A 27178-nucleotide genomic window follows, 5' to 3' on the forward strand; every position below is an offset into this window, starting at 1 on the left:
CAGTCAGCGCAAAACAGATTTGGTTATTGTACATAGTTATTGTCACTGCACGTTCTTACCTCAGAGACATCATAGAACCCATCATCATCCCACAATTCCGCCAGCACAGCACCAAATTTCTGTCCATGGATGATAATGCTCCACCACATCGTGGCAGAATTGTCACAGCTCGACTTCAGGAAGTTGGAGTGCCTCATATGGTATGGGTATCAATGTCACCTGACCTGAACCCCATAGACCACGTCTGGGACCAGTTGAAGCAGAGACTAGATGATCGTACCTCACCCCCACGTGATCTCGCAAAAGTGCGTGTAGCACTTGTGGAAGAGTGGAACGCATTGCCTCAGAACAATCATGAGGATAGTGAGGAGCATGAGACGTCGCTGTCAAGCTGTCATTGCGGCAAATGGTGGAAACACCCGCTACTGACATTGTCAATTTTTGTTGTTTGGGGCTATCCCTGTTATTGTTTAAATTTTTGGGGTAATAAATATTAAACTAATGAAAATGGTGTTTCTTCTTATACATTATTAGTAATATCAAAGGGAACTTTCACTTATTTAATTCAAATTCAGAGCAAATAGAAAAAAGCACTCATGTAAATAACAATATCCCTAACTTTTTGTGAGTAGTGTTTTTTATCGATATATAACATAGCAATACATTTAGCAATAAAATATTCATACATGTTTTTTTTTCCTGAAATGTGTAAACATTTTTTGACAGATTGCATATAACTTTTTTTAGTAAAAATCTTGACTTTTAGTTTAGTCATACTCTCTAGTGCATTTATTTATTTATTAGGTTACAAATAGTTTCAGCATTTCACTGCTGATCATACTGTGTACATGACAAACAAAATTTTAATTATTAATTTAAATGACCTCTAATAAACTGCAGCGATTAAATAACTTCTATTTTAGATTATTATGCGATTATTAGTGCTGAACTAATTTAAAGCTAGCTAGTTTTATATTACTAAAAATTTTAATTTTAATTTTAAAATATTTTAATATTATAGGATTATAATATGTTGATATATTTACCTTAACAAAGCTAACGTTAGATTTCACACTTGCACCAATTCATTGACTTCATTTTTTGTCTTATTATTAACCAATTGTGCATTAAAAAACAAAAAATAAATAAATAGTCTTACTGTAAAAAAAAAAGTTGTACTGTAATGTGTTAGAACTTATCCACCATTTATACTGATACCTGAGAGGAGGTAAATTATTTATAGGGTTTTAAAAAGGATGAGGAATTTGGATTAGGATGTAGATTTTATTATTCAAATACATCACTCATTAACAAGGCTACTTTCTTTTTTCATTCATTCATGTTGTTGGGTGTTAGTTTATTCACACTTTATACAAGGAACCATGTCTGAAAGTTTCTCCACCAGGAAGAAAAAAAAATGGGAAACAAAAACAAACAAACAAATAAATAAATAAATACACTTTATGGTTGTAGATTTCAACTTTAGTTTACTGTGAAAAATACTTTTGGATGTCTTTGCACTTTGTTTTTTAAAGAATAATTTATTACAAAGTAAAATTACCAACATGTTTCAGCCTCACTCACTCTCAGCACTGGAGCACCCCAGGGTTGTGTTCTGAGCCCCCTGCTGTACTCTTGGTACACCCACGACTGCGTGGCCACTACCAACTCCACCGCCATCATCAAGTTTGCTTGAAATCTGAAGAACTGGTGCCAGAGGAACAATCTCCTCCTGAACGTCAGAAAGACAAAGGAGCTGATAGTGGACTTTAGTACAAAGCAGGAGAGGAACTACCAGACCCCCGTCATCAACATGAGCCCAGTGTAGAGAGTGGACAGCTTCCGATACCTCGGTGTTCACATCACGCAGGACCTTTCATGGTCCTGTCACATCAACATCGTGGTGAAAAAAGCCAGGCAGCGCCTTAGACGCTTGAGAGACTTCAAACTTCCCACTAAGGTGCTCAGGAATTTCTACTCCTGCACCATAGAGAGCATCCTGACGGGAAACATCACGACCTGGTTCGGAAACAGCACCATGCAGGACAGACGAGCTACAGAGGGTGGTGTGATCAGCTGAGTGCATCATCCGCACCGAGCTCCCTGACCTGCACTCGATCTACAGCAAGCTGTGCTGGACCAAGGCCAGGAAGATCATGAAGGATCTCAGCCATCCCAACAATGGACTGTTTTCTCTGTTGCAGTCTGGGAAGCAATTCTGCTCCCTGAAGGCCAACACAGAGGCTACGTTTACACTGCAGGTCTCGATGCCCAATTCTCATTTGTTGCCTATATATTTTTATGACAGTCTTAGCTTTGTTAGCTTTGTACACGTTCTTTCAACTATGACTCATATCCGATACACGTATTTACACTTGCCATGTCATCTGAAACATCGCGCATACTTAAAGGGAGGTTCTTGCGCTACACACTAGCCAAAATGGACGAAGGTGAAGTATGCTTCACGCTCTGTGATCTATGCAAAATCGCGAAATGTCACCATGGTTTTAAAACGGAGGAGAAAAAAAAAAACGGCGAAATTGCAGCCTGTGCATATGCTTCATTCAACAAATACTGATTTCATAATTTTATTTAACATATCTGAATTACATCCGATTTATTTCCACATATGATGAAGGTCTAAAACCGATCTCGAAATATCGGAACGTTTTTTGCCTGTTTACACGGACATAGAACATATCCGATATGCGTCAAATCGGAATTGGGTCACATTTACCTGACAGTGTAAACGTAGCCAGAGAAACTGAGGAGGAGCTTCTTCCCGCAGGTGATAAGGTCTCTCAACCACACAGAACTAATAACATCTTTTTAAACTCCCAACATTGACTGGACAATCATAGACACATTCACAACATATTTCTATTTTTATTTCTGGATCATTGCACAAGACACTTTAATAAGTCACTTTTAATGCACATTTGCACAACCATTGTCACTTTTAAATTATATATATATATATATATATATATACATACACACACACCTTTTTTCTTCTATATTCTGTAATACTTTTATTATGCCCTTATTTGTACAGTTAATTTTACTAGTTACATTTATTTTCTTTCATATTTCTTTTCATATTTCTTTTTATTCATATTTATTTCTTACGTTCTTACGTAAGTTTTTATAATTTTTTTTTAAGGTCACTGGCGGTCTTATAAGCATTTCACTGCATATCGTACCGTGTATGACTTTGTATGTGACAAATAAAATTAGAATTATTAATTATTTTTTTTTACATTTTGTATTTTTATATTTTGGAATGATGTAAAATTTTTAGGTGTTGTATGTGATGCATGCACGAACGGACAAAAAAATTCCAAAAAACATCTTGATGTTCCTATTTCCTACTCATTGTACATCCTACTAAATAATCTCTTCACAAATATCTTTAAATGTACAGACACACCAGCTTTACAGTTTTATTTAATGTATAGACAGAAGTAAATGCTCTTGTTTTTTTTTTTTACATTATTTTATTTATTGATTTATTTTTTATTACTTTAATCAGGACATTGATATTGTAGAATTACAGGGTTCTTGCACACTTCCACCAAAATTAAGGCATGGACGATTTGGAGTTCCTGCTTCAACCACAATGAGCTTATAAACATTAAAAAGAGAAAAAAAAAATGATAACTTTCTTTTTTGGAAAAATGCACATACTCCAAAAGAATGGAAACCTTTTTTTTCCCCCTCCACCTCTCGTGCTTGTGTCGAAATGGCACATCACATCATCATTACAGCCCATTATTTATCCATTCCCAATAAATCAAAGCTTTTCCTCGTGTGTTTCAATGCAGGAAGGCGACAATAAAAAACCCCCGTGACTATTCTGGACGCCTGACTGCTATCGTACTTCAGTAAATTAGATTTTCAGATGTTCTGAAAAAAAAAAAAATTTTTTTTTCCTCCTGTTGACATTTTGATGAGTGGCTTTCTAAAACACGCTTGGCAACGATTGAACCGGCGCTTTCCGTTCCCTGGCGGAGGAGAAGAAAAGGAGGGAGAGAAAGAAAAAAAAGCATGTCGTAAAGATTGAGAAAGAGAGAGAGAGAGAGAGAGAGAGAGAGAGAGAGATGGTTTACGTGTCAGAATTAATAAATACGTACGCGAGAGCGCAGAGACCGTTCTGAGAGCCTGGAACGCATGTGGCACGGGACGAGCGTTTTCCATAACAAGACTCTAAATTGGTTGGAATTGAGAGTGAGCGCGAGTCGACAAATAACTTCAGAGACGAGGTTCGGAATTGGCTTTAAAACTAAAATAAAAATTATAATAACAATAACAGACAGGAGGAGGAACGGCGCCATGGCGCGATCAAAGCAAGTGCTGGTATGTTTCCGGTAAAAAAAAAAATTATAATTATTATTATTATTATAATAATTCTGTGCGGCGTCTGGCTCAGTGAATAACGTGATAAATTAACACACCTCGTTAAGTGACAGAACACGAGCAGAGGAAGAAAGAGAAGTTCAACTGTATTTCAGAGGCTGATGATGGATGAGGTGGAGGTGAAGACGGAGGTGGAGGTAAATCACCACACACACAAACTCATTGCTGAAAAACAGAAACTAAAAACGAACACTGCGGCGTCTGCGAGACTCGTCCCCCCGTCACAGCATCTTCCTCTTCTCGAATTCCTGCAGAACACATAAATAAATAAATAAACAAACAAACAAACGACACAAATGACATGTCAGTATTAACGCGCTCGCTCTGACGCGTCAGGGTCTCCATAGCGACAGATCGCTCGAGGGGACTCGGGACAGGCAGCGCGCCGCATCGCAGACGTCCATCCAACATTCATGAACATTGTTTCTGGTGCAACACTCGAGGTTCAGCTGTAACTCTGACACGACTAACTCGCACCTCTCTTGGCTTTGTTTATTACAACATTATTGTTTTTGTTTAATTAGGTTTGAGAAGAGAGAGAAAATAAAAAATCAATAAATAAATAGCTCTAGTGAGGGGACGAGTGTTTGTAGCTGCAACAATCTACAGTTAAAGATTGAACCTGTTTTCTTAAACATCTATGAGGTTAAATCAAGACGTACGTGCGTGTATATATAAAGGACACTGAAAGTGGAGACAAAGGTCAAAGGTTACTTGAGGACAAGCAGAAGTCCTTAATTTCTCGCTCTCTGTCTTCATGTCCAGCTGTCTCCTACACTTTTGTGTCTGTCTCTCTCTCTCTCTGTGTCTCTTTCTGCCTCACCTCCATGCCCCCGTCTCCCTCCATGACCGTCTCTCCATCCTTGTCTCTCTCCCACTCAATGTCTGTCCCTGCCTCCAAGTCTGTCTCTGTCCCTCTCCCTCCTTCTCTTTATGTCTCATGTCTGTCTCTCCATCTTAGTCTCTCTCATGTCTCTCCCAGTCTCTCTCCTCCTTCATGTTTGTCCCCCCCACCCCCCGGTCTTTCTTCTTCCCACCCTCCATGTCTCAGTCTGCCACTCCCTCTTTCTCTTTACATCCGTTTGTCTCTCTCGCCCTCTCAGAAAATCTCTGAGACATCTTGATTAATCACGATCAAAAGTTCTTAATCCGCTACATCCACTTCATTTAACTTTATTTGTACTTTTACAATGTTTTTCAGCACGGATATCTCAGTAGTAAATCACGGATCTGGGGTTCATCGATGTGAAACTTACGAGACAACAAGCGTGAGTGTGGAACATCTTCACATAGAGCAATAAAATAAAAAGTGAGGAGTGTTAATGCGGAGTATTTACACGACCATACTAACGTGTACAGTAACGAGGGAGCACCGGTGGAACCTGACGTGCTTTAACGTTAAGCGTGGGTTCGAACACTTCCTGGACGTCACACGAACTCACTCAGCACAGATTAGTTTCCTGCAGCTGCACATCCCGCGATCAGCTTTTCCAATTTTCCGCTGGGTGACTTTTACTCAAGGTTTGTTTTGGAGGTTTTTATTTTTTTTCTTCTTTCCTCCTGCTGAAAAAACTGCTGAAAAAGCAGAAACGTCCAGTTTTTCAGGTCTCTCCACATTTTACTGTAATATCTGCTGCTGTACTATAAGTTTTGGCACCTCCATGGACAAGTCGTGTTTTCTTTTAGCGTCGCGGATAAAAATAGTAGCAGGACTGATTCGACATCCGTCATAAAACCAGACGTCGATCCTGAAGGATAAATGCGAGACTCTTTCGGTTTAAATAGGTTAAGATTCCTGTGCACAAGCACCGCCCCCCACACACACACACACATACATATATATATATATATATATAAAGAGAGAGAGAGAGAAATGACTGGAGACCATTACGCTGCAGTGCAGTTATTTACATAGACAATTTAGTAAGAGTAACAGCTGCGGGGCGAGCCGAGACACTTCCGAAAACACATTTTCCCCAACTGGCTCGGGCGGAATTGTGCATTTCGGTCTAGAATTCCCTTATGCAAATGGCATTTAATCAGGACAGGCGTGTATGGTGCAAAGAAGAAAAGAAGAACAAAAAAAAAAGGAGAAAATGAAGAGACTCTGACAATGTGAGAGGTTCTACTGCCATCTAGTGGACATCAGAGGACTGACCTGGGGAGACCGAGGACGGGTTCTGATACACAATTTGCAGTGTGTGTGTTCATTGGTTTAGGGTTTATAAAAGAATGTGTGTGTGTGCGCGCGCATGTGTGTGTGAGAGACCAACATAATTAAGATGAATCTAAGCGAACGCAGTGGTAATTCATTCCGGTTATTAGCCCACACCCGTGTTTTGCGGAGATTAACCCGGCCAATGAGATTAAGAGAGATCTATGAACACAACGAGCCGCTAAATAAATAACCGGGGAAGCGGTTTTCATCATCGCTGGCTGTGTTTACAGATCAGACGCCCGGAGAAATCGAGCGAGACGCTATCGATGCGCTGGAACTCGCGGCGTTCGCAGACGATCATAACCAAAGAGTGGGATGATGAATGGGTTTAATACGCGCGCTCTCCTTTTTATCATTCTGGTTAAAAAATAAAGAAAAAAAAATCAGATAAAGACGTGTTTATTCTTTCCCCTTGTTCCTTCAAAACCCATGATCACCGTCTACAGCTGCTTCAGGAATATACTGCACGCTGGAACATAGTGTAACACACACTCACTGTAACACACACAGAGATACCTCGATTTCTAATTTTTTTTTAATCCCTAAACAGATAAACATCTGGCGTTATATGTATTTCCAGTTCTGGGAGAATTCTTATTATAAATTTTTATTTATGTTATCATAATAACGGTTATTTAAATAAATAAAAAATATCATTTAAATAATTTTTTATAAAAAAAAAAGATTGGATGGGGGGTAAAATAACACGGAAATAAATAAAACAAAATAGAATAAAAATTTAAATAACATTACTAGTTAGTTAACTACTTTTTTTGAACTATTGAATAAACAAATAATCATAATATTACTACTACTGATAAATTCTTTTTAAAATTAATTTAAAAAAAAAAGGAAAAATGATAAAAAAAAGGAAAAATCAAAAAATTTAAATAAATATTTACATGATTTTCTTAGCTTTTTAACTCAACTAGATATTAATAAAATAGTGTAATGTGAGGATTTTGTTTTTTATCTAAAAAATGTTAATTCCTTCAAGTAGGGAGTTAATCGTTAGTAAGTAAATAAATAAAGTGAAAAAGTAAAAAAGAATACATTTTAAGTGTTTTTCTCTTTTATGATAATTATTACAGACACTTATTTTTGGGTTACTTTAGAGATTAAATAATAATAATAAAAAACTTGTTACAGAATAACAAAATAATGTATTTTACTTAATTGTTCATTTTATTTATGTATTGATCTAGTAGCAGTGTATTTATGTATCTGGGCCTAATGTTCACACAACATTTAAAAATAAAATGTTTATCTGTGTGTTTATCTGTGTGTGTATATCTTTACATCTATCCATTTCTATATCTGTATCTGTTTTCTCTCTTTCACACACACACACACACACACACACACACACACACACACACCCCGATTGGTTAAACTAAGACCGCGTTGGCGGTGTTGGAGAATACAGTGTGCAGGTGAGTGATGTTAGCGCCGCGGCATTACGTTAAAACGTTATAATACCTGTGACATATGTAATATTTATTCATCTATCCGCAGTAGCGTAGCGTAGCACGCGGCCCTGCCTTACCTTGAAGATGGTGCTGCCCAGCTGGGCGGGGGACATGCTGACCACCACGCCGGCTGACTGCAGGGCGGCGATCTTTTCTTTAGCCCCGCCCTTTCCTCCTGCGATGATGGCGCCGGCGTGACCCATCCTCCTGCCAGGGGGTGCCGTGAGGCCGGCGATGAACGACACCACCGGTTTAGCATTAGCACCCTAAACCCAAACATACAAAACAATTATTTATTTAAAGAAAAGCGGGACGTAATTATTTCCACCGAAGCGATATCCGAGCATGGAATAAACCTTTTTTTTAATCCTGCGTGGAGTGCGCGAGTAATGAACCTATGGAACAAGGAGACCGCGGATCCTCAGCAGCGTTTCCTTTTTCTTAAACACAGTTAGCATTCCGCCATCATCGTTCCCACAAGAGGCTGTTGAGCATAATACCTCTCCAGGCACTCCAGGTCCAATCTAAGTGTAGTAAATCTGCACAGAAACCTTGATTGATTGCCGTACGAGGCCAAATCGCTTCCTTTCCCCCCTGCAATTCTAAAACCCCTCGGATTCTCTTTTACTCGAAAAGAATTCCGCTGCCGGGGTAGAAATACGGGTCTGAACAATACGCGAGCCGATAAGAGGCTCAAAAAAAAAAAAAAAAAAAAAAAGGGTGCTCCTCGGGGGTAATTACTCATGTCCGAGCTAATTACCCGCAGGTCTGCGTTATGTTCAATGGCTCGGGACGTCCATTGTTTTTCTACTCGGGTCTAATGGCCAGCGTTTCCTTCTGAATAACAGCTCTGTTCAGGTGACTTGAGTTTAAAGACGCCGAAAAGAAAAAAAAAAAAAGTGGTTCAATTCTTTATTTCCCTTTGAGCTCTCAGTCTGGCTTCAGCATTATATATAACAATCATTTCACTTCATTACACAGGTGTTTAATACAGAGTCCGGGTTGGCTGGAGTGTTGAAACCAGGTGTGAAAAGGATGAGGAATTTGAATTAGGATGTAGATTTTATTATTCAATAATAATTCTGGTAGAAAGACAGAAAGTGCTTAGATGAGAAGTTTAGAAGGATTGGGCAATATGTTTTTCTTTATATATATATATATATTTTTTTTTTTTACAGGCATTTTTACGACTTACAAACAAGTTCGTTTTAGGTATCACGTTCGTAAGTCGGATTTGTCCTTAAGTCGGACAAGGTGAGTGTTATACGCCTTTGAAACGAATATACAATATAAAACATACCAATTCACTGCACACTGCAATATCTATTTTTGTACAATACACGTGAGCTACATGTGAGCATGGAGTTTCCATGTTCTACACGAAATTGGTGGGTTTCCTCCTGGTTCTATGGTTTACTCCAACAGTCCAAAGACATGCAGATTAATCTAATTAACGTTCCCAAATTGCCCATAGATGGCCCAGGATTTTTTTTCCAAAATATTTTGTTCAGACAAGCCTTCAGTTTAAAAAGAAAAAAAAAAAAAAGGTAAAAAAATAAAAAATTAATAATAATAACAAAATATTAAATATTATCTGAACCGATACTATGGTTCTGGGGTTCACCTGTCCATCCTGGAGAATTAAACAGGTGGAGAATTAATCAAACCCCTAACGGTGGCGCTCAAGAGGAAGCCAATTAGCATTAAAAAACAAAAAAAAATAAATAACAACCAGGCCTTTTGTTCTCTTTAGCATCTAATCAGAATTGCTTTAATTATAAAACATCGAGTCGAGGTGTGTTCTCCAGCACCGGCGCCTCTGCCTTATGCACCAGAGGACCTCGCGTTCTCCGCTTCACTTTAATCTCTCCAAGATTAACATCGCAGCCAATTACGCAGCGCGAGCGCCAAGGGAAAAAACACTGTTGCGTTGTTTTTCTTTTTTTCCCTCTCTTGAACAGTGCCTGTTGTTTCAAGTCGCTCCGCTCAACCGCGTCATGTTGCAAACATGAAATACGACAGGTTTAAGAGGAGCAGAGGGGAGCGCGGAGGTGCGGGATTAAAGCCGGGACCGCATCGACGATAACGACGCCGCAGGTGCGTGCAGATGGGGGTTAGAGTGATGAGGGTCTAATTCGACCGGAGACAAGAGAACCTCCTGATGAGAGGGGAAACTAGCGCATTGTGTTCTGATATAAAAAAAATTAATAAAAAAAGAGAGAAAATCAGCAAAAATCAGCCAGTTTTTTTATGATTGTAGAATGGGACACATTTCATACAAAAAAGTTTTAAAATGAAAAAAAAATAAAGAGAAAAATAGAGAAAGGTCTAGAATAATACATAAACCTGACTAGTAATAAAAATCAATAAAAAAAATTATAAATCTTTATTTCTACACATTCCTCCAAACATTCTTGAATTGTTAGGTTTTTTTTTTTTTTTTTTTTTTTTTTTTTTAAATCGGGCTCAAACTTTTAACAAACGCTGAATCGTTAAATCACGGTAAAAACGGCATTAAATTGATTATTTAATGGTTAAACTAAAGAAACCATAAATGGGTTAAAACAGCTATGACTAAAAACAAACAAACAAAAAGAATAAAAACAAACGGGATGAATTTCTTTAGTATTTCTGAATTCAAAATAGCTAGCAATAATATACTGTAGCTAGTAAAGTAAGAAATATACCTGTGTGTGTGTGTGTGTGTATACTGTATGTTTATATATCGCGTCACAGATTGGTGTTATGAAGTGAAGTATCTTAACATCTTTAATGTCGATTTATTTTCTTTTACACCAAGTCGTCAAACGTCACGCGTTTTATTTGTTCACCTGCTGTGAGTCGAGTTCGTTCCTGTTCTCACCTGTGCAGTAAAAAGTCTTTTGCTCAACAGCCTCGCTTTAACTAACCAACTAAAACAACTAACTCAGTACATTTTAGAGAAACAACAAAGCAGAAACTTCTCCGTCTCGAAAATGTCAGACAACCTCAAGTTCCCTTCTTCACCCCCCCGACACTGGAGACTCCTTCCATAAACGCTTAATAAATCACCAGCTCAAATATAACCTCGTCACCTCCAGTAGACATTATCTGTTTGTTTGTTTTTTCCCCAGAAGAACTTTAAAAGCTCTCAGACTCCGTCACCGTTATTAACATAAAGCGCACGGTTGCTCGCAGGTGATCAACTTCTCTCCTGTCACAACTCGCACCGCTCTACACGCTGCCTTTCACCAGGAATGAAAATGCAGAGCAGCGCATTAGTCCTTCACTTTCTCATTAATTATCGAGTCTGTCAAACAGCTAAAATTTATTTTATTTTTTTTGAGAATAGAATAACTCCAGACTCTGAACCCTTTCACACCCACGTGTGTCCTTCAGTTCCCGAGCTGGACAGACTGGAGATGTGGAGGAAGTGAACAGAGATCAGCGGTCACGTGACGTCACGTGTACAGGGTCGGACGCGTCATCGTTAAACTTCACAGATCGTCAAACTGAAACGTGGATCACTAGAGCTCTGAAGAAAAGACGCGTTTGAATCGAGACGCAGAACGAATGATGGATTTCAGACAGAATGTCTCCGTCAGGGTGAGACGAAGACCTGATGGAGAATCGGCTACAGTCACATTGAAGAAGGCAAACAAGAAAGAGAAAGAATTAGCAAGGATGTTAAAAAGAAAACAAGAAAACTGAAAGGAATTTAAAAAAAAGGGAGAAATGAAGCAAGACTGCAAAGAAAGCAAAAAAAAAGGAAGAAAAGACAGAAACAATGTGCTAAAGGGAAGGAAGATCAACAAACGGAATCAAACGAAAACAAGATACATAATAAAGACAAAAAAAGAAAAAGAGAATAAAAACAAAAGAAAATGATAGAAAAAAAAACTAAGAAAGAGAGGTCTGAAGAGACTCAAACTGCATTTTATTTTTTTACAATAATGTGTCAACACAAAAAAGAAAAGAGACAAAAACGAAAGAAAGAAGGCAAACAAGAATGAAAGAAAAAATAAGCAAGGAGGATAAACAAAAAAACAATTAGGCAATAATAATTAATTCTTTCGCAAGAAAGCAAAAAAAGGAAAGAGGAACACAGAAGGGGGGATAGATAGAAAGAAAAACAACAAGAAGCAAACAAAAAAACAGAAAAAAAAAAAAAAAAAACTGAGACAGAAAAAAAGAAGAAAAAAAGCAAAGTGATAATACAACAAATGAAAAAAAGAAAGAATAGAGAAAAAGAGGAAAGAGAAAACTAAGAAAATAAAGGAAAAACAAACAAAGAACATAAAAATAGAAATGAATGAAAAGAAAAAAATAGTAAAGAAAGAAAAAAGAACAGACAGGAAAGAAGAAAGGAAGGGAGAAAAAAAGGAAGTGAAGGAGTGTGTGAGGACGACCAGGAGTTTTCAGTGTAGATGCAGTCTGAACCTCACCTCCGCCTGTACGCCGTGTGTGTGTGTGTGTGTGTGTGTGTGTGTGAGACTCACAGTGTTGTGTTGTTTGAGGAAGTGGGCGGCGTTCTCCTCGGCGTCGCCCCCGATCTCTCCGATCAGGATGATGCCCTCAGTCTTGGGGTCGTGCAGGAAAACCTCCAGGCAGTCGATGAAGTTGGTGCCGTTAAACGGATCTCCACCGATTCCTGAAACGAAAACCACCACGAGTTTAAACACAGGACAAGACGTAGTGTGTGTGTGTGTGTGTGTGTGTGTGTGTGTGTGTGTGTGTGTGTGAGTGTGTGTGAGGGAGCTCCTGCTTACCGACACACAGAGACTGGCCCAGTCCCACCTGCGTCGTCTGGTGAACCGCCTCGTACGTCAGTGTACCCGACCGTGACACAATGCCTGGACACACACACACACACACACACACACACAATATTATCTTTATCACGTCAGCTGATGAATAATGAAGTGATGAGGAATAAAAACACTAAACTCACCGATCCTCCCCTTCTTATGGATGTGTCCGGGCATGATCCCGATCTTACACTCTCCAGGCTGCGTGCACACACACACACACACACACACACACACACACACACACACTTACTTACTTATTAACATCGCTACTGTGACACAGAAACTCACTCACACTTACATCAGGACAATCCAACTGTAAACCTAAATGAGTGTTACAGCGCCACCTACAGAATGAACCACAGCTACTGTGTGTGTTTTAATTCACATTACAGATCACGACACAAGGCACACACAGGGGGGGAATAAAATAAATCCCAGCTAATTAGTACTTTATCATAAACTACAGAGGTGCAGATTTACACTTTAACATTTAACTGCAGCATGAAATAAGAAAAAGAGGTAAAAAAAAAAACGGCATCGAGAAAAAGTAAACATTAAGACAGAGCCTAAAAAAAGAAATGAGGGTAAAGGACGTAAGGGAAAAAGAAAAAGATATAACAAAAAGAAAATACAAAGGAAAGAAAAGAAGAAGAAAAAATATATATATTAAAAGAAAAACGACATACAGAAAAACTAAACTTTAGAGAGAGCAGAAAGAAAAAAAAGAAAGAATTATATAAAAAGAAAAAAATAAAATGTATACAAAAGAAAAGGACAAACAAAAATATAAAAAGAAATGGCAAAAAGAAAAAGTAAAAAGACAGAGCAAAAATAAAGAAAAGATAACAGAAATAGAAAGAAATGAAAGGAAGGAAGGAAAACAGGCAAAAGAAGAATAAAGAAAGAAAGAACGAAAAAAAGGAGGGAAAAATAAAGAAATTAATAAGTAAGGAAAGAGGAAATAGAAAAAAATGGAAAGAAATAATGAAACAAATTAATAAAGAAAAATCAAAGAACAAAAAAAAAGATGGAAATAAGCAAAGAAAGGGAAAAAATTAAAAAAAGAAACAGTAGTTAAATAAAGCCAAAAAATTATAATTAACACAATGAAAATAAAATGACTGCAAAAAACAAATAAAATATTAATAACAACTTATTTGTTTATATACTTAATTTGTAAACACATTATATAACTAACTGTGAATAATTCAGAAGACTAAAGTCTGATTGTCCAGCAGGTGGCGCGGTGGGCCTTACGTTGATGACGCCGGGGCAGTTGGGGCCGATGAGGCGGGTGACGTTCTGGCGCAGGAGCCTGTGTTTGACCCGCACCATGTCCTGCTGGGGAATTCCCTCCGTGATACAAACCACCAGGGAGATCTCGGCGTCGATGGCCTCCAGGATGGCCGCCGCCGCGAAGGGAGGAGGAACGTAGATCACCGTGGCGTCGGCGCCCGTCCCCTCCTTCGCCTGGACACAACAGGACAAACGCATGACGAATGTCTCACAGCCGCGCTAATCTGTGCTAACCTCCCGCTAACCACATTAGCATGATGGAGACACAGTCAGGATAAACACGTCGTCGTCGTTACCTCCTTCACAGAGTTGAACACCGGCAGCCCCAGGTGAGTTTTCCCGCCTTTTCCAGGAGACACGCCTCCGACTAACTTAGAGCCATAATCCAGAGCCTGCTGACTGTGGAAGGTGCCCTGAACACACACACACACACACACAAAACAGGAACAGGCTATGAGAGAATGATAACAGAGGACGTGTCCAACTACAGGAACAAACTGTAATGAAGATGAACTCGAAGGCAACAATGTGGATGAAATGTCTTTGTTTCCAACAGTTCTAGGTCCAGCCCTCCGTGCTATAAAACATGGACATGTTTATGTATGACCGAAAGGGACAACATGTCAAAGCAAAAAAAAATTAAAAAATTAATAAAAATTTAACTACCGAATGGGACGACATGCCAAAGGGGGAAAAAAAAAAAAAAAAAAAAACATCCCAGAGCAAAAAAATTATTTTTTAAACTACAGAAAGGGATAACATTGCAAAAAAATAAATAAAAATAATATTTTTTAACTACTGAAAGGGGGAGACAAACGAGAAAAAAAAAAAAAAAAACAATAAACAAAAAAACTATAAAAAAGAGCGCATACCAGAAGAAAAAAAAAAACATATATAATAATAATAATAATATGAAAAGGGACGACATGCCAGAGGAAAAAAAAATATTTAAAAAAATTACCTACTGAAAGAGACAACATGCCAAAGCAAAAAAAAAAAACCCAAAAGAGATGACATCCCAGAGCAATGTTTTTTTAAACTACAGAAAGCGAGGACATCCCAGTGCAAAAAAAAAAAAAAAAAAAAAAACACTAAAAGGGATGACATGCCAAGAGAAAAAAAAAAAAAATGCCAGAGCAAAAAATTTAAACATAAACATCCTACTGAAAGAGACGAGGTCGTCCGTACAGCAGTAAAGCCCAAAACCTGCTCTATAAACACTGCAATAAATATTTACTGCAACTCCTAATGAATTATTACTTTACTGAGGCACTTCACTGTTAATCATGAATCAGATGAAATACACTTTGATCTTTAAAAACAGAATCTTTTACACTTGTACAGTAAAAAGCCACGTGCGGCTAAAACGCAAAAAGTTTGCACACCCGTGGAGACCAAACGCGGTGTGTCCATCACAGCCGAGTGAAACGGTCCAGTCGTTTCCTCGTTAAGTCTGAAGGTTTTCACACTCAAGACTCTCACGTTTATAATTTCACTTCTCAGGGTGGATCACGATTATAAAGACGACTAATCTTTAACTTCTCTCCATTGTGTGTGTGTATATATGAAGGAGGTTAATCATTACAGGTTCAGTTCATGTGAGGAGAAGTGTAAAGCTCGTAAACCTCCCGCTGTAACCACTCGTCCTCAAGGACAAACAGATCAAATATATAAATATATAAATAGAGAGAGAGGAGGTGAGTACGAGAGGGAAGTCATCACTTTCTCATCCTCTCTCATTTAGAGCCTCTAACGCTGTTGATTCCTCCTGAACGCCCGCCCTCCTTAATGACGCCGCCGTCGCGAGCATGAGCGATGGCCTGCTTACGGAGGTGACGGGCCACACCACCGACACTCCAGCCGTCTCTCATCCGCCTCCTAATTATCCTGAGCGCTCGTTAGAGCTTCATCTAATAACTCTTTATTACAGAAACGGAGAGAGAAAAAGATTGAGAATGTGATCTAAATATTTCATAAACCTCAGAAGAGAGAGGAGATCACGCAGCTTCTGTTCAAGAAACACAAACAAACCGATGAATAAAATGGAAAATAGAATGGGAAGACTGCACTAGAAGAATGCTATTAAAATAATAAACATTCGAGTTAAATATGGAATTACACCAACCTAAAAATATTTTACATAAACAATATGAATGATTTGAATAGAATTGGAAATATACTGATTATATTTATACATTTTGAATACAATATGTAAAGCGCAAAGTTAGTCCAAAATGTATGTGTAAAAACCAGAAGAAGGAACATTAATGATTTTAATTATTTACATCTATTAAGATTTAAACTGATTAGGTCAGGCATTAACTGATTCTCTCACATTTTCATTATCTTGTTTACCACAAGAGGGCGCACTTGCAGTTCAACACTATTGGGCATTGTATTGTTTTTTTGTTTTTTTTCATGAGGAAAAAAAAGAATGGGTTTTTTTTGGTGTTTTGTTTGTTTAAACACTTTGTGCTTCAGTACATAAAATTACTGTGATTGTGCCACAATAACTCTTTAAATAAAACATTTTAAAAAATAAGGAAATTAACTTGTATTCCTATGTCAACAGGTTGCCATGTTGGCCTGAATTGAATACTAGATTACAATTGAAATGTGAATAACTTTGGTTATTTGTGGTGGTGTTTGAAAAAATTAAAATAAAGGCAGGAAAAAAATACTTTAATAAACACTGAAGTTTACATAACCCAGTGCTATGTTAAAAAAAAAAAAATATATATATATATATATATATATATATATATATATATATAAAGAAGGTGTGTAACAATTACATGAATTAAACTTGCTCGAGTAGGAGCTGTTGCTATTGTTGTTTATGTTGTTATTGTTATTATTGTTTGTGTACCTGCTTTCCTGTGAAGCCCTGACAGATGACTTTAGTGTCCTTGTTGATGTACAGACTCTTCCGTGTGGATGAGTAACAGTGTCTGACTCCCACCTGCTGCTGCTGCACTATACACACACACACACACACACACACACACAGTTTATTTAATTTAATATTAATAATAATTATAATAAAAACTAGAGGAAAAAAAAATTATCCAACTAAAGAAATAATAATTAAGGTGATTCATTTAATTATCAACAAAATGGAGATATTTAATAAGTTGTACATGTGTGTATGTGTAATTACATAATTGACAAATTACTGACCTTTACCCTAGGATTAGCACATCGTATTTATTTATTTATTTAATTGTGTTTAGTAAATAAATAAATAAACAGAGTTAGCTAACCCAAGAAATAATAACAGTAATTTAATTGTTTTAATTAAGGTTTTTAAAAAAAGAAAAGGGAAAAAAAATACATCTATTAAATAGCAAACACTTATAAACACATTGTTGAATAAATAACAAATAAATAAATTAGTGCCTTTCAATTCATGTCTGCTTGGAGAACTTTCTTCATTATAAAGAAAAAAGAAAAAAAGAAAAAAGTAATAAAAGAACAAATTGGTGACATTCGTGTCCACTTTTTGCAATTTTAATCTAAAATCTTAAAAAAAAAAAACATATCTAAATAAACAAACATAAATAACTTAATGACCATTTCTCTTATACAACTTGCTTTTATTTATTTACCTTAAATTAATTTTATATAAGCCGTATAAAAAGCATTCGACAAATGATGGCATTCGGAAGCATTAAAAATAATAATAATAATAATAATTTAAAAATTCTAAATCAACTGATAAAAAGAAAAAAAAATTATATATATATATATATATATATATATATATATATATATAGAGAGAGAGAGAGAGAGAGAGAGAGAGAAAGCTAACTACCTAAAGAAATAACACTAATTTACATTTTTTTTAATAAATAAGGTTAATACATAAAATATCTATAAATATTTACTGACATAATTAAATAAATAAATTAAATAAAATTAAATAATCAGCAACGTTCACTCATGTCTGCTTGGAGACCTATTTTGCTTTATACATTTTTTTAAATTATCGCTATAATTTTATTTTAATCTATAATATTTAACAAAAAAAGTAAAATATTTTTTACTGAACAAAATAAATAAATAAATTAATAAATGTATGACCTGTTCTCTAATACGACCTGGCTGGGTTTTTAAAAAAATAAAATAAATATATATATATATATATTTTAAATATTAATTACTTCTATGTATAATGAGCATTTAATAATGGTGTCGTGTTGTCAGCATTAAATGCAGCACAGTAAGTAAATACTTAAAAAAAAAAAAAAAAAACATTAGTGTTTGGCTGCTGCGGCGTTAGAGGAATAAAACACCCATGTTTGTGCTGCTGGAGGAAAATAATCAGCCCTGACGAGGTGATAAAAGGAATTTAACCCAAAGTCCAAAGAGGCACGAGTCTGAGTGAGTCTCACAGACCAAGGAATTTATTTCTAAACTCATTATTTCATTTTATTATTTATAAATGTCATTATTCAAAAATGCTTTTTTTATTCATCTTATGAGATATTTAAATAATTAACTTTCGACTTAACATTTTTACAATTAAATGCACAAATATATTACAAAAATATACACTTTATTTTCCCCCAATCAACTAGAATATTTTGCATTATTATTATTATTAGTAGTAGTAGTAGTAACATTATTATTAACATTAATAGAGTGCCTGCAGGACTTTGGGCTCGATCCTAAATCACTACGTGCTCGCTACATCAGCAGACGGTACCCTCATTTAAATGGTCCCATTCCTGAGCCCTATCTAGTGGACTCGCTATTGAACACCGCACCGGTTTGGGTTACCGCCTTACAGGCTAGCAAAAAAGTTATACATTAGAAATGGTTTAGCAGGCTAATTATTTTTACCTTTAATTTGTACCTTTAAAATGCGCATTTAAAATAGAAGAGTGTAGAAAGGCTGTAGAAAAAATGAATTTATAACCACATTAAACGCGAATAACAGAACACTCGACAGTAAAAGGTGAAAGTTCACCAGCGTTTCGCCAGCTAGCAGGTCATGCTAACAGGAGCTAGGCTTAATCACACAGAAAAGAAACGGCTGCGATGAAACTCGGACCTAACGGCTCAGCGCTGAAATGCTGTGGGAAATGAAATAAAGAGTTTATTAAACTTACATAGCAGCCGTGCGAGCAGTCTGCAGTGAGACATCCTGGGTCACTCAGCAATGACACTCACACACACTCAAATACAGACAGACCCACACACACGCACGTCACCCAAATGTGTCTTCTCGTGTGCCTGATTTTTTTTCAACACCTGTTTTGCAAAGAACTGGCCGCCATCTTTATTTTGGGTTGCCAGTTATCATATTTTTAAATACTGTTGAGTTGGTGATTGTATTTGTTTCTTATGCTTGTTTTTCTTTATTATTATCTTCTGTATTTAATTGTATTGCAAGCTGGGTTTTATCCATATTATAAAATAATTACACTAGTCAACAAATGTTGAGACTTAAAACATAAAACACAACTAATATTGGGAATGGGAGTTACCTGATCAGATCAATACGATATTATCATGTGCTGATTCCATTAATATTACAGTTATATATATGAGTTCTGATTAGATTTGACATTTTCCCTTGATTTTGTTACAATTTTAAATCTTTAAAAAAGTTTAATTTAATGTCGCCGGTTCCTTATGTCATTAGTTTCCTGACTTAAAAACAAGCACAGAATTTAAACAATACAAACTAACTTTAAGTACAGGAATTAAACTTTTAACTGAGCAGTGCGTGTCTCTGTCATACAGTATACCTCGGTTATATAAGTTACATCAAGGTATGCGTTTGTTTGTTAAAAATAAACTATAGTAATTATGTAGTTATTACAGTAGTGGTGATTATGGCAGCACTGTGGCCTAGTGTTTATCACTGTCGCCTTGCACCTTCAGGGTCCGGGTTGGAGTTATATTTGCTTCCCGTGCTGGGTGGGTTTTTAAATTTGAATATAATGCACCTGTTCAACTGTTTCTACTTTCTACAGTTTAGCTCTTAAAATTGTAGATAGATAGATAGACATGGAAAAGTAACGGAGATTAAAGATAAAAGATGATTCCATTTACTAAGGGTCAAGTTGCACCCTAAACCTAATAACTGCTTGTGTCACCCACATACACATGATTAGTGTCAACAACATAATCGCTGTGGAGGAATTTTGGCTCGCTCTGCTATGCAGAATTGTTTTAATTTAGCCACATTGGAGGGTTTAACCTGTTTAAGGTCATGCTACAGCATCTGGATCGGATTTAAACAAACAAACAAACAAACAAAAAAAAAAAAAACACAAGGCACAGATCTGTGCTGGCAACACACCATAGGTCAGTGACAAAAAAAATAAAAATAATTATATATAAAATGTGCTTATATGGTAGCCTTGCTGGTGTGTGTTTACAGAGAGACACCAGACATCAAACTGTGCATTTGGGTTTACGTCAGATAAAATGAAAGTTATTATTACTAATGTGTAAATTTTATCACAGCCGGAAATATGGGAATGACGTCCTAAAAATGACGAACTCTTTTTTTTTTTTTTTTTTTTTACACACGATCATTTGTATCAACATTTGTATCAAGCTGTTTGGACAGCTTTTTTCCCTTAATAAATGAGATTATTATTAAAAAACTTTTTATATATTTAAATATATTTATTATTTTATATTTATATATATTATCTATTTACATTTTTTAAGGTTGTGTATAGTAAAATTTGTTTGATGATCTCAATCACTTATTGTGATAATATATTATTACAAATATGTAAAAAAAAGTTTGATAAAAATCAGGAAGGGAGCAGATACTTTTTCAAGGCACACTATAAAATGATAAATAAATAAATAAATAAATGTCTGGAAACATTTTTGCTGTTAGTAACACACTTTTAGCGGATCAGCGGTTATCCAATCAGCGCGAGGCTGCTCCCATTCTCTCAGCCAATCCCACCGCAGGAGGCGGGATTAGTCGCAATACGGGCGGTAAGTAAAAAAAATACATTTATTTATATCACGTTTTGACAGAAGCAAATTGATGTGTTAATTATTTAAAATTAATGAAAAACCTTTTATTTCATAAATTAGCGCAAAATTTAAATAAAACAATCAGTTAGGGATACAGGAGATCCGGAAGACACCCAAAAAACAGCAAGGGTCTCTGGGTAATGAAGTCCTATGACGTTAATATGGATTCCGTTAAAAAATATAACGGAAACATTCAGAAAAATTAATGGACTTAATTATTTTCGAAAGTAGGAATGTAATTTATGCCAAAAAAGGAACAAGCATTAAAAAATAGGTGTCTACCACCATTTATTCTATTGTATAATGTGTACAGTCTATGTTTAAAAAATATAATACCACATGAATGTAAGATAAAACGAATTACATGGTACACGTTTATATATAATATATTTACCAAGCTAAAAAAAATAAAGCACACACATACATTGCTCTAAATTATGTTTTTTTCCCCCGGATATTTCTGTGTTGTTTAAAGTTGTAGAAATCTGCGCATCTGGCAACCAAAGCCTAACGTGATAGTGCGAGGAGACTATAGCGTGCCTGCTAGCGCCAGCCAATCAGAGTCCACCAGCTCCGTCGACGCTGATTGGTTGGCGGGTTTTTCCCTCGCGTTCTACGCTGACGCTGATTCTCATTCGGTCTACGCTCGCGCGCCGCGTCTCAGCGACCCGGGCTACGTAAAGAGCGCGGGCAGCGTGGCGGAACAGACGGCATGACGTCAGAGTATCCGGAAGCTTCTGGTCCTGGGAGGTGTGAATTTTAAACCTGGACGCAGGAGAGAGAGAGAAACAGGGAGACAGAGGCACCATGGTGTTAGACACGATCTCAAAGATTATAAAAGTGCAGCTTCCGGCGTATCTGAAGAAGTTACCGCTTCCGGAGAGCATCGGGGGGTTCGCCAGACTCACAGGTGTGTGTGGATTTGGTTTTCACTTCTACAAATAAACTTTCAGATCAAAGACATCGAGATCAAACAAATCATATCATGTGTATCAGTCTCTTCTCTGCATGCATTTTCATTCAGAACATCAAAGTCCTGATTTCTTTCAGAAGATCTTTATTTGTTTATATTATTTGACATTCTGCAAAATATTTTATTTCATATGGAAATCACACATTAAAATGCCCTTCTGTATTTGCATATCAAAGCAATTTTTTAAAGGGCCAGTACGCATTTTTATGCCTGTAGCTTTATTTCTTTAAATAACCTGGAAAGTTCCGTAGACGATAGTCTGAGCCGTGGCCTCGGGATGAGCGTATATACGTTTTTTTCCGAGGCGATCCTGTTCTGAACGGTCGATTAAGTGTTTGGTCGGAGAGGGTTTGTTGGAGGTCCTACAGGGGGCGCTCTGCAAACTTGGCACTCAAAGAGAGCTCGTCTGGGGCGATCCTGGAGAACGATCGTTGTATTTGGATCCAAAAAACAAATGAACAAATAAATAAACAAACAAACACACTTCTTTCCCTAAGGGTGCTTTTAGAAAAGCCACCGCCCCCTTTCCGCAAATTCATTGCTACCATAGCGACACTAACAAAAAGAAAAAAGTCAATGTTCAATGGCAGTTGAAATCCAGTAAGGTCGATGTTCCAGACTAGCCCTTCTTATAAAGCGTCTAATGCTTCCTTGTCTGATCTCGTCTCGGCTTTTTCTGTGACAAATCGATTTAGTTATAAATCGAAGTTCTTATGTATGTCAATTCACGTATCTCACATTTTTTTAAATAATCTATTACATTCATAAAAGAGATGCACCGGTTGATCAGACTGTGAACGGATTTGGTTGGTTTTCAGTTTAATCAGTTATCACCGATCATGTAAGGAAAAAAAACTTTTTTTTTTTGGTATCAAATTACGCGCACGTAAAAAGCAAACAAACAAAAAAACTCCAGTCCACCTCTTTCTCCAAAACTCCATGAGTGCTAATTAATCTTAAAACACACAAATCGTTAAAAGAAGCCACAACCGAGCAGAACTTTTAGAAACGGTAAAACCCAAGGCGCCGTTTCTTTATATTCCTACATAGGGCGATTTGTCTAAACTATTTACGCATTTTCATCGTGAGTAATTTTTTTAATTTTATTTGAGTGCAAAAAAATTTGGTGTTTAAAGATGATAATTACTGTGGATAACGTAACAGCTATACGTGGCTCAGGAACAGTGTAGCTTTTATGTTTAATTTAATTTGGAGTTGAATGTTAAAGTCTTGTATTTGAAGTTAGTTTGTAGTGTTTAAACTCTGCGCTTGGGTTTTAAGCGAGAAAACTAAAGTTATAAGGAATGAACGACATTTAATTACTCATGTTCAGGCGTGAAGGCGTTTAATAAAACTAAGGTAGAAAACTTAGGATTCAACTTTTTTCCAACAAAAAAAATGTAATAGGGATTATATCGCCCTTAAATGTGTTTTCCTAACAGAGAATACAACCTGCAGTCAGGTGACGCAACGATACGATAATATCTCCATTCGCATCACAATTCTGTAAATATCTGGATTTAAAAATATAATTTTATTTTATAGCAAATAAATAGTTCACTCCTACAGTACAGGATGCTGTGCTGCCAGCCAAAGTGTGAATAGTTTGGAGCACCACCTGTCGGATCATAGAAGAACTGCAGCATTTTACCACCTCAGTTACAAACATAAATACTAAATAAAAATAATAATAATAAAAATACAGAGCCTTTAAAGTGGCTTAAATGAAATCAGAACTCTCTTTAGTTTTTTATCGCTCTGATATCCCTTAACATATGAAAACCCTAATATATACCCCCCTCCCACAACACACACAACCTTAAGGAAGCCACCTCGTATGTCCTCCCAACACCCCCTGATTCCCCCCCAGCGCCAGCTTTGACCTTCGTGTATCTCCTGCGTTTATGCGTTCAGTTTCAGAGTGGCTCCGCCTCCTGCCGCTCCTCGGCATCCTGGCCCTGCTCGGCTACCTGACCATCCGGCCGTTCCTGCCCAAGAAAAGGAAGCAGAGAGACTGCCTGATCAACCTGAAGATTCAGAAGGAGAACCCAAAAGTAGTGAACGAGATTGACATCGAAGACCTGCGAAGCACCAACGTCTGCTACTGCCGCTGCTGGAGGTCCAAAACGGTGAGAGAACGCAAGAGCGAAAACAACCCCACAAAGGAGGAGGTGGAGTCTGTAGAGAAATAAACACATTTTTGACAGGAACTGAACTGTTAGCAATTAAGTATATTACTTTACATTATTTCAAATTTCTGTTTCCACAAATTTGTAAACTAGTTAACACTTTATCAGTTTCTTTTTATTCTGTATAATAAATCTATCAAAAGTTAGGGGCGGAGCTACGTTAGTGGATCAGCTTTTGAGGTCACAAAATAACTTTTTTTTTTACCAATTATGTTCACTATGTGAATGAGAGCAAAGATCATCCAATATGATGTTATCACGATACCCCGCTTGATATTGACATTTCTGTTAACATCAAGATTTTATCTTCATCCGAATTTGATATGAATTTTAAATAGATTTTACTTCATTTGCCTGCCAGCGTGTGAGTAGGTTAGAAAGCACCACCAGTAGGATTATAAAGCAACTACAACACCTCCTCTCCTGTTTCTTCTGCTCGGTGTCTCAAACTCTCAGTCTGGTTTTATTCGAAAATAATGTAAATGCAGATAATCCGTTCTAGCCACACAAAAATATTACCAATTTCCAACACTATACAGGTCATCCCTGACTTATTTGCAAACATTTGAATTATGAATTTCCGCAGATACGAACGGACAGCATGGATGCGAACAAATCACGAAAGTAGCTCACGTGTATTGTACAAAACATAGACACTGCATGTGCACCAGATACCAATGTTTACAATTATACACAATATTATCAGTGTGTAAGTGAATATATAAAATGTCTGAAGTCTGGTATAGTGTGTGTGTGTGTCGGAGTGTGTGTGTGTGTGGGGGGGGGGCGCTACTGGTTTCAAAGAATCAGTCCAGGAGCACGATGATAGAAAGTATTCGTGTCAATGGCGTATAAGACTCACTTTGTCGGACTTAAGAACAAATTCGACTTACGAACGTTCTCTCAGAACGGAACTCGTTCTTAAGTCGAGGACTTACTGTACTCATTTTTTTATATACAAAAAAAAACATTTAGAAAAGTAATGTAAATGAAGTAAAATATTAAATAAGTAGACATAAAATGTCACTTAATCCTACTTTATAATTCCTATTGGCACCAGCTGCTTTAAAAATCAAACTGAAAGCGCCTCTTTATGGATGGTACACTACGCAAAGACAGTTCACGCTCAAGTTTCAGTACTGTACATTATGGCGCAGTTTCACTGGCAATTCACCCCTCCCCCGAACACACGCTGGAGATAAAATTATTGGCACCCTGGTCCTTTGTAAATGCCTATTATTATTAATTGTACTGATCCTATTTCACGTTAAAGTGCATTTTACGGTAGCTGTAACAAACTTTATAGTAAATGCTTTCATCTGAAACACGTTTCGAGGTAAATAATTAACAAGGAAGTTTTTTTTTATTATAACCACAAGGACGATTTGCATAACACGGTCACAGCGCAGAAGTGTGTTACATTTCCGTTTCTAGATTACGGTCTACTGCGACTGAAATATAAAAAAAAATCTCAATCTACTTAGCACAGAGTTCACACACACACAAAAAAACAACAGCAAGAAAGTCTATAATTAGATGAAAAAAAAATAAGTGTGTGGACATACTGTACTGTTTAGAAGTATTGACCCCCTTTTATTTCTTCATAGTTTGCTTATGAAGGGACAGACTTTCTAGTATTTTTTTTTATGTAATCTTGAGGAATAGTTCCTGAGTCAGTTTCCAGAAATGTTTTGTTTGTTTGTTTGTTTGTTAAGCTACACAGTGACCTATGAATCATTCAGGCACTAAATGGAATCGAACTTAAGGCACGAACCAGTGAGAAACATGATGACCTGAGATGATCAGGCCGGTGATTAGTATACTGCTGGTGCTGAATGCTGAGGGGTTGGAACAGACGAGAAGGGAAATGAGGTCGCTGCTGAGGTTGTTGCATAAACAATCTGTTTTTTTATCTTATCTTTAGGAACTTTGCAGCCTGTCACAGAAAAATATTTGCTCCTGTTTCGGACATTTCATTTTATTTAAAAATGAAAGGCATCAAGACTTTTGTACAAGTATACAGGTTGTCCCTGACTTACAACAAGTTCTGTCCTGGGAGCACGTCCGTAAGTCGATTTGTTCTTAAGTACGACAAAGTGAGTCTTGTGTAAATCATACCAATCCATTTAACTAAATCTGTCTCCTATTACCACACTGCCATAATGCGTCCAAAAACCGCATCTAAGGCGATGAATCTCACACATGTAAAATGTAACAGTGTTGGTCCTGCGTCTTTAAATCTGTTGCACTGCAGTGACTATTTAAAATTTTTTAAATGTTTTGTACTATATATGTGAGCTACTTCCGCGATTAGTTTTCTTGAATTCCGAGTTCCACTTGTATCTCGAATGTTTGTAAGTGGGGGACGACCTGCATTTTGTATAGTGTATTTAAAAGAAACAATACAGTGTGTAATATGTATGGTTTGTTTGTTTGTTTGTTTTTCAGTTTCCTGTTTGTGATAAATCGCACATAAAGCATAACGAGCTGACCGGGGACAATGTCGGGCCGCTGATCCTGAAGAAGAAAATTCTATAAATTGGTGTTTAATTTTATTAAAAAGGAAGATTTTTTTTCTTTCAATGTTTGTTTGTTTAACGTTGTATGTGTGTAATTGCCTTCTCTACAGTCTGTGTGTGTGTATGTGTGCGTGTGTGTAGGTTGTGTAAGTTCTTTCTTCTCTTTTTTTTTTTTCCTTTGCGAACATGCATCTGTAATTTTCAGAGTGTGGAACCACTAATAACACGTGCCTTAGATTTCATCTTGTACTGCTTTCAAAAAACATATTTTTTAAACTTTCAATGTTTTTCCTA

At 36.8% G+C, this 27178-nt stretch overlaps 2 protein-coding genes across 2 annotated transcripts; one reads left to right on the forward strand and one right to left on the reverse strand.

Annotated features, from left to right (window-relative positions):
• Positions 1-3430: 3430 nt before the first annotated feature.
• Positions 3431-19407, reverse strand: suclg1 (succinate-CoA ligase GDP/ADP-forming subunit alph). Its single transcript, XM_053480366.1, has 9 exons — positions 19304-19407; positions 17059-17165; positions 14486-14602; positions 14151-14363; positions 13034-13091; positions 12852-12935; positions 12582-12733; positions 8181-8369; positions 3431-4664 (listed from the first exon to the last, which is right to left on the reverse strand). The coding sequence occupies exons 1-9, from the start codon at positions 19335-19337 to the stop codon at positions 4638-4640; spliced, it is 981 nt and encodes a 326-aa protein (XP_053336341.1). The 5' UTR covers positions 19338-19407; the 3' UTR covers positions 3431-4637.
• Positions 19408-21923: 2516 nt separating this feature from the next.
• cisd2 (CDGSH iron sulfur domain 2) lies at positions 21924-26948 on the forward strand. The gene is made up of 3 exons (XM_053479503.1): positions 21924-22113; positions 24091-24305; positions 26814-26948. The coding sequence occupies exons 1-3, from the start codon at positions 22011-22013 to the stop codon at positions 26901-26903; spliced, it is 408 nt and encodes a 135-aa protein (XP_053335478.1). The 5' UTR covers positions 21924-22010; the 3' UTR covers positions 26904-26948.
• Positions 26949-27178: the final 230 nt, after the last annotated feature.

Source organism: Clarias gariepinus, chromosome 20 (genome assembly GCF_024256425.1).
Source record: "Clarias gariepinus isolate MV-2021 ecotype Netherlands chromosome 20, CGAR_prim_01v2, whole genome shotgun sequence".
NCBI lineage: Eukaryota > Metazoa > Chordata > Actinopteri > Siluriformes > Clariidae > Clarias > Clarias gariepinus.

Coding starts and splice junctions, on each gene's coding strand:
- suclg1 (XM_053480366.1), bottom strand. CDS start 19,337: ATGTCTCACTGCAGACTGCTCGCACGGCTGCTAT. Junction 13,092..14,150: donor ACTGCCCCGGCGTCATCAAC/GTAAGGCCCACC, acceptor GTGTGCACGCAG/CCTGGAGAGTGTAAGATCGG. Junction 12,936..13,033: donor CCATAAGAAGGGGAGGATCG/GTGAGTTTAGTG, acceptor GTGTGTGTCCAG/GCATTGTGTCACGGTCGGGT.
- cisd2 (XM_053479503.1), top strand. CDS start 22,011: ATGGTGTTAGACACGATCTCAAAGATTATAAAAGTGCAGCTTCCGGCG. Junction 22,114..24,090: donor GGGGTTCGCCAGACTCACAG/GTGTGTGTGGAT, acceptor TTATGCGTTCAG/TTTCAGAGTGGCTCCGCCTC. Junction 24,306..26,813: donor GCTGCTGGAGGTCCAAAACG/GTGAGAGAACGC, acceptor TTTGTTTTTCAG/TTTCCTGTTTGTGATAAATC.